The 6727-nt window shown below is 58.2% G+C and overlaps 1 protein-coding gene across 1 annotated transcript; it reads right to left on the bottom strand.

Annotated features, from left to right (window-relative positions):
* Positions 1-460: 460 nt before the first annotated feature.
* On the bottom strand, positions 461-6083 carry GPR37L1 (G protein-coupled receptor 37 like 1). The gene is made up of 2 exons (XM_006159138.1): positions 5357-6083; positions 461-1865 (listed from the first exon to the last, which is right to left on the bottom strand). Exons 1-2 carry the CDS (start codon positions 5984-5986, stop codon positions 1053-1055), a joined length of 1443 nt encoding a protein of 480 aa, XP_006159200.1. The 5' UTR covers positions 5987-6083; the 3' UTR covers positions 461-1052.
* Between the last annotated feature and the right edge of the window lie 644 nt (positions 6084-6727).

Raw genomic sequence — 6727 nt, 5'->3', positions numbered from 1 at the left:
TGGCAGGAAGGGTGGTGTGGTGGGGACGGGGTGGGGGCGAGGAGGGGACGGGCAGCTGGGCTGGCCACAGGCAAAACACTCTGTCCTCAGAAACCAAACAAGAACAGTTCTCAAAATGGGAGAGACTGGGAAGCCCCGAGGCTCAGGGAGGGAAGACCACTGTGTTCCCTGGAACGGGGGCTTGTGGAGAGAGGGGAGCGCAGAGGTGGGGGCTCCAGGAGAAACACATCTGCAGCCTTTGGAATTCTCGGGGACCCCTGGTCTAGGCTGGGATGCCCTGCAGCCTCCACCCTCTCTTCCCTCAAAAACCAGGATGCCCTCGGAGCTTGAAGTGCAGGGCATTGGCCAGGCAGGGCCAGAGGTGGACAGGAAGATTCCCAGGGCACTGCCCGGCACCAGGGAAGCCAGGGCCATCTGGGCACTGCCAGACACGGCACAGAAAATGGGACGGGCACGGGTAGCTCTACCTAGTTTATTGTTTTTCCAGAAGGGCCTTCTATAGGAAAGCACCTAACAGGGGACTGGGACCGGGCCACTCGGGGTCCATCAAAGGAGGAGGGGAGAAAGAAATCAGAAGAGAAGGTGCCAGTGGGAGGGGGCATCCAGGGCTGGGGCAGATCTGGGCCAGAGAAGAGGGTACTGGGCAGAACGGGTGGGCCCCCCAGGCCCCAATTCCAGGATGGGGCTCTGGGGTGGGAGGTAGGGGTGACACTTGAAATGGGCACAACTAACGTGAGGTCAGACTCCGAGGCAGAGAGGGCAGAAGGGCTGCAGCCACAGGGTGGGCGGAGCTCGGGCTCCCAGCTGTGGACTGCGAGCTTCCGGGCAGTCCTAGACCTGGCAGCACACCGCCCGCCAGTGCCAGTCACGGCTGGAAGCCCACGGTGGCAGGAAAGGCCCTGCTCAGGGAGGGGGCTTTGGCCCCCAAACCTCGACAAGAGGAACCTCAACGAGTCCATCCCTAGACAGTAAGATGGGCAGTGAAGCAAGACCTATGGGGAGGAAAGAACAGGTGCCCGCACGGGGGCAGCCCCCACCCTGCTCGGGCGGGCTCAGCAAGGCGTGCCCAGGGGCAGGAGCGGGGGAGACTCCCTGGGCTTGTGAAAGTAGATGGAGGAGGACACCTCGGTCTTGAGCTTGTTGTCCGAGCTGTCGGCGGCGGCCTCCGAGGCACGGCCACACTCCTCACAGCAGCAGCAGCAGCAGCAGTCCAGGAAGGCCTGGCCCAGCGGCCTGCAGATGCACAGAAGGAGCACGGGGGTGATGGCGCCCTTGAAGAAGGTGGAGAACTGGTTGATGAGGCCCAGCAGGTCCAGGGTCTGGCGCGTCAGCTCAGTGGAGAGGTAGGCCACCACGATGTTGCAGACGTTCTCGGGGAGTGTGCAGAAGGCGTAGACCACCGTCAGGCCCACCACGGTGCTGCTGAGCTGGCTCTCACACTGCTCATGCTTGCCCGCCCGGCACTCCGGCTTCCTCCCTGGGGGGCCCCGCACCCGCCACGTCACCAACTGGCAGGTGACAGTGAAGAGGATGGGCAGACAGAAGTAGCAGCCGAAGTACCACCACATGCGGGCGTTCTGGTAGGTCATCACCAGGGAGTAGAGGGACTCAGGCAGGCTGGCCGAGGGCTTCATGATGCAGGAGTCCACCGTGCCTGAGGTGGGGGCAGGCTCCTGCACCAGCTGCCACAGCAGGAGCTCGGGCACTGCCAGCGTCATGGAGCCCACCCAGATGACCGCCAGCTTGGCCAGGATTGACTGGCACCGCTCGATGGGCCTCACCTTGGGCAAGGTGCTGGTAGCCACATGGAAACGGTCAATGCCCAGAGCACAGAGGCTGAAGGTTGTGACCCCCAGGGACGAGACCTGTAGACAGGAGTGGGAGGGTGGGAGTACTTGGTTAAGACCTCTGGGGGCCAGGGAGGAGAGGACCAGACCTTAAGCTACGGGACGGGCAGAGGAATAACACACACACCGACACAAGCACTTCCTAAGCATCAGCACTTCACGTGTCACCCAGCCCTACCGACCCCCTTACGGAAGGGTGTCAGGCTCAGGCAGGAAAAGTGACCTGCCCAAGGTCACACTGCTGATGGGTAGCAGAGCAAAGGCTCCCACCCGCGCCTGTCCCCTTGCGCCAACTTCTTCACCTCTCAGGCTTGGGGGCCAACGGCCTGACTCCCAGAGACCTTGCGCTCCCTGAGGCACTTTGGGAAGCAATTTCTTGGAGAACCAAGATGGAGACATGAAAGTGTGGGAAACTGGCAGATCCTTCCACTTCCCGCACCTTCTGAGCCAGTGGACAGTCTTGGGAAACGTGGCTCACACACCACACCCTCGCACTTCCATGCCCATGCCTACACTCACACACATGCATGCACACTCACACCCAGTCCCTCTCACTCTCGCACACACTCACACACGGTCTCTCCTTCTCCCTCCCCTGTCCCCAGAGCCTGGCTGTGAGGGAGTGACCCCCCAGAAGCAAGCCTGTGCCCCCATCCCCTCGTGCTATTCTTGAGCACACAGGACGGTCAGCCTGTGAGCCAAGAGGAAGAGGCAGCGCAGCGGGAGCAAAGTGCTGGGGAGCATAAAGGCAGAGGGAACCCTCCTGAGCCTCAAAGAGTGTCTGACCGCACTTGGGGATTGTGCTCCAATCCCCTCTTGTCCAGATTGCCAGATCCTTCCCCCTCTGGCTGGGGCTACACAGCCCCTGGTTTATTAGTGCTGCCACCAAGAGTCCTTTGTAAGAACCCCAACCCCCTCTCTTGGCAGGGGACCCCAAGCCCGTGGAGGAACAGACTCAGGCTTGGGCAAAAACACCACTCTCTCCCGGTCTTTTCCTGTGTCTCAAACAAACAAAAAAAAAAATCCAGTGTAATCCAAGCTGCCTTTCTGTGCTCCTTCCTACGGGCCTTCCTGAGGTCCTCCCAATAAAAGGATGTGGTACACCCCATTACCCATCCTAGAGGGAGGACTCTCCATCAGCCCCTGGACCATCTCTATCCTCCAGGAAGCGTGGAGGATGAGGCCTCGGCTGACTGAGGCCAGAGCCTCTGTATTAGGTATGTTGAGAGCCGTGGTGAGGCAGAACCAGGTGTTCCCTGACCTACCAGCCACTTGGAAGCAAGAGTTCCTGTGTCTGCTCTCCCCCGAGCCCACTGCCTGTCAGACTATTTCCGTTTTAAGCAATTTAGAGACACTAACCATTTAATCCTCCAAGAACTCATTTGGATGGCCATTATTACCATTGTTCCCAATTTACAGATGAGGAAGTTGTGGTGTAGGCAGGTGCAGTAACTTACCAAGGTCACTCAGCTGGTGAGCTGGTGGTGGGCAAAGCCTCATGTCCGACCTGGTCTGCCTGATTCCAAAGTCCTGCATCTGACTACACATGGCTCCCCTGAGCTGTGGGTATCCTCTGTCAGCTGAGATGCAAAGGCTACCCCCGCTGTAGGGCCTCCTTTCCAAGCTCCTTTGGCCACCACTGGGTGGTCTCCCTGGGTTGGGACGGACAGGAAAGGCCTCTGAGCCTCAGAGAGTCTGTCCAGCTATGAAACCATCACCAACACACAGTGAGCTGGGAAGAAAGCGGGAACAGGACCTGTGTCCAGATGCTCAGTCCTGAGTCCCTCTCCAGGCCGATAGGTCACTGGTGTCACACAGCATCATCCACTCTCAGGAGGAACTTCAACCTTGACAAGGAGACCTGGTCACTACAGTCCTCATCAGGGCCAGAGTTTCCCCCATGCAGCCAAAACGTTCAAGGCTGCTGGCTTATCATGTGCTCTTACACAGAGGCAGCAGCCTTGCTGTGTCTTGCATAAATGAACGTATCTTGGTATATTTTTGTAGTGATTCAATTAAGCTATCTTTACGTGATCTGTACATCCATCAACACCCATGTGCTTATCTTAATGTGGGGAAGTTCCAGAAGTGAGGACAGATTGCTACATTTTAGAATTGTAGAATAAGCCAGCTGGAAGGGCCATCTGGTCTACCCCAGAGCTGGGAGTTAAGAAAATTGGAGAGGAGAGGCAGCCTGCCCAGGGATGCCCAATATGTCTGTGAGAGCTGAGGCGAGAGCCCCACTAGTTCCAGTGCCCAGGTCTCCCCTTTCCGAGAGGACTTAGAAGGCTGCTGGGAACCAGCAGTTAGAGTAATGGCTATGTCGCTGGACTCCCACATAGTCAACTGTGGTTCGCGTCTCGGACCCGGTGGCTTAAAACTCACTCCAGGCGCGTGTGCATGCGTGCCCAAGATCCCAAGAGGAGAATGGAGGAGAAGGGATTGCGGTGTGACCATCCCCCTTGGGGGGTGATTTCTCGCTTTCTGTCTCTATGTCTCTCTCTGTCTGTCTGGTGAGCGCACGCGCCCTATAGCTAAAATCTCTCAAAAAACAAAAACAAAAACTGGCTTCTATAATCCCTCTAATATATTGCACACAGCTCACTACTTCGCTTCTTTCATATCTTTATGTAAACACTGCTTTCTCAATGAAGCCTTCCCAAGTTCTATTTAAAATTATTGGGTCCTCAGAAAAGTCATGATCTTTTTTTTTTGAGAGATTTTTCACTGTAGGGCGCGTGCGCTCGCCAGACAGACAGAGAGAGACAGAGAGACAGAAAGCGAGAAATCACCCCCCAGGGGGGATGGTCACACCACAATCCTTTTCTGGAGTGCGCACGCGCCCTATAGCGAAAATCTCTCCAAAAAAAAAAAAAAAGACTTACCTATAGCAAAAACCTCTCCCCCACCCCCCAAAAAAAGAAGAAGACTGCTGACGGAGATGACGGTGAGGACAAAATTCAGAGTAAGAAAGGGAGTTTTGGGGTCGTGGTGTTGCGCTCACAGGGAGCGGACGCTGGCTTGATCTGGAAAGTCTGTAGGAAATTGGCATCTCCCTGTAGATGCTGCTTAGAGAGGCAGGATATTGAGGGGTGAAGAAGGGGAGCTGAGGGTGCGGGGCAGTGGCAGTGGGCACGAAAGCAGAAAAAGGAGCCACACGTGGACAGAGTGATTTCTAGGGTGGAAGGTGGAGGGGAGAGGCAGGGGAGAGGGCAGCTTAGGTCTAGAGAAAGGGGACGGGACCTGTCTGTGGTTGCTCCTTGAGCCAGAGACCAGGCGGGGGCCCTTCCCTGCCTGCTCCCTCAGCCTGCCCAGTGCTCCTGAGAGCTACCAGAATCCAGTCCCCACAGGTGTCCCCCTCCCCAACGTAGAGGAGGAGAAGCAGATCAGAGCTCCAGGGCTCTGGGGTTCATGCACCCCCAAATCCCACTTCCAAGGGCTGGATGGAGACTTTGAACCCTTTCCTGGATCACGGCCCCCAGTTGAGCTCTAGCAGGACACTCACTCACCTCCATAAAAGGCACAGCTCGGCAAGAGATGTCGCCCAGCAGCCTCTGCTTGGTGATCTCATTGAAGATAACAACAGGGAGGCAGAAAAAGAGGACCAGGAAATCCCAGAGGGCCAGGCTGGCAAGGATGGAGTTCCAGGCACTCTTCAGGTAATAGCTGTGCCACACGATGCACATGACCGACAGGTTGCCCACGATGCCCACGGCGAACACCACCAGGGCCAGGAGCATGATGGCGTAGGCACTGTAGGAGCTCTCAGTCACTGGGTACAGGGGGTTCCGAATCCGCAGCCTCTGGCCCGCTGTCCCTGTCAGGTTGCCCCGTGGCTCCTGCCCGCTGCCTGGGGTGCCCCTGTCCTTGCCTGGCTTGGGGCTGGTGGCCGGCAGGGTCTCAGTGGGCTGCAGGGCAGCAGGGTGGATGGGCCGGGGGTACTCGGCCCACTCTTCAGGCACGTACTGCTGCACCCCCTTGGTCTCCTCGTCTTCGGTGCCTCTCTTGAATCGGCTCTGCTGCTCCTGGGCCTCAGCTTTGTGCCTGCCCGAGTGCAGGGGGCCACCCCCAGAGCCCCTGCTCAGCCCCGCAGCCAACACCGCAGCAAGAGAGACGGCCAGGAGCCACAGCCCCCGCATGGCCAGACGAGCAGGCGGCAGCTGCCCCCGGGAGAGCAGGTGAGGGCAGGAGACCCAAGCTCTGGGCCGAAGAGAGGCAGCTGGCCGGGCGGGTCCGCCTCCGGTCAGGCGTCTGGCATGGCAGCCCTCCCTCCCGCCCACTGGCACGGGCTGGGCAGGGCCCTCTGCTGGACATAGTGCACTCTTTGCTGCCCTAACACATCTCATCCTCTGTGCCTCTCCTCGGCCCCTCAGGGTCACAGCATGTCAGACTGCAGGGCCCCCAGAGGACCTGCTCCAGGCCAGCGAGGGCAAGGAGCACAGGCAGCTTGCTTCCGGTGGCATGGTGAGGCGGGGCCACACCCGGGGCTGGGGTGCAAGTCTCCGGATCTAAGGTAGCTCCTCCATTCAGAACTCTGCAGTGACGGTCACCATCACTTACGGAACACCTAGCGGGTCCTGGCTCGCAGCTGGTTCTCGACTGGCCTTCTCCACAGCTCTGGGGGGTGGGTGCCTTGAGATCTGAGGTTCATGGAGGATAGTCATTTGCCAATGGCTGATATGAGGCAGAGCCAGGCCCAGGACCCGGATCTGCCTTCGGAGACTTTAACTCGACCCTGTTCTTAATAGGCAAGAGCCCATCAGCTTCTCTTCCAGAGGAAGACTTCCCAAGGAGAGCGGCAGCAACCAGAAGTTTACAGTCCTAGGTTCTGAGCCACACACTGGCTGGGGGGTGTTCGTGATAACACAGGCTTTTTTTTT

The sequence above is a fragment of the Tupaia chinensis genome, unplaced genomic scaffold (assembly GCF_000334495.1).
Source record: "Tupaia chinensis unplaced genomic scaffold, TupChi_1.0 Scaffold000627_1, whole genome shotgun sequence".
Taxonomy (NCBI): domain Eukaryota; kingdom Metazoa; phylum Chordata; class Mammalia; order Scandentia; family Tupaiidae; genus Tupaia; species Tupaia belangeri.
The sequence above is the reverse complement of the archived record's forward strand: the minus strand, read 5'-3'. Positions and strand labels throughout refer to the sequence as shown.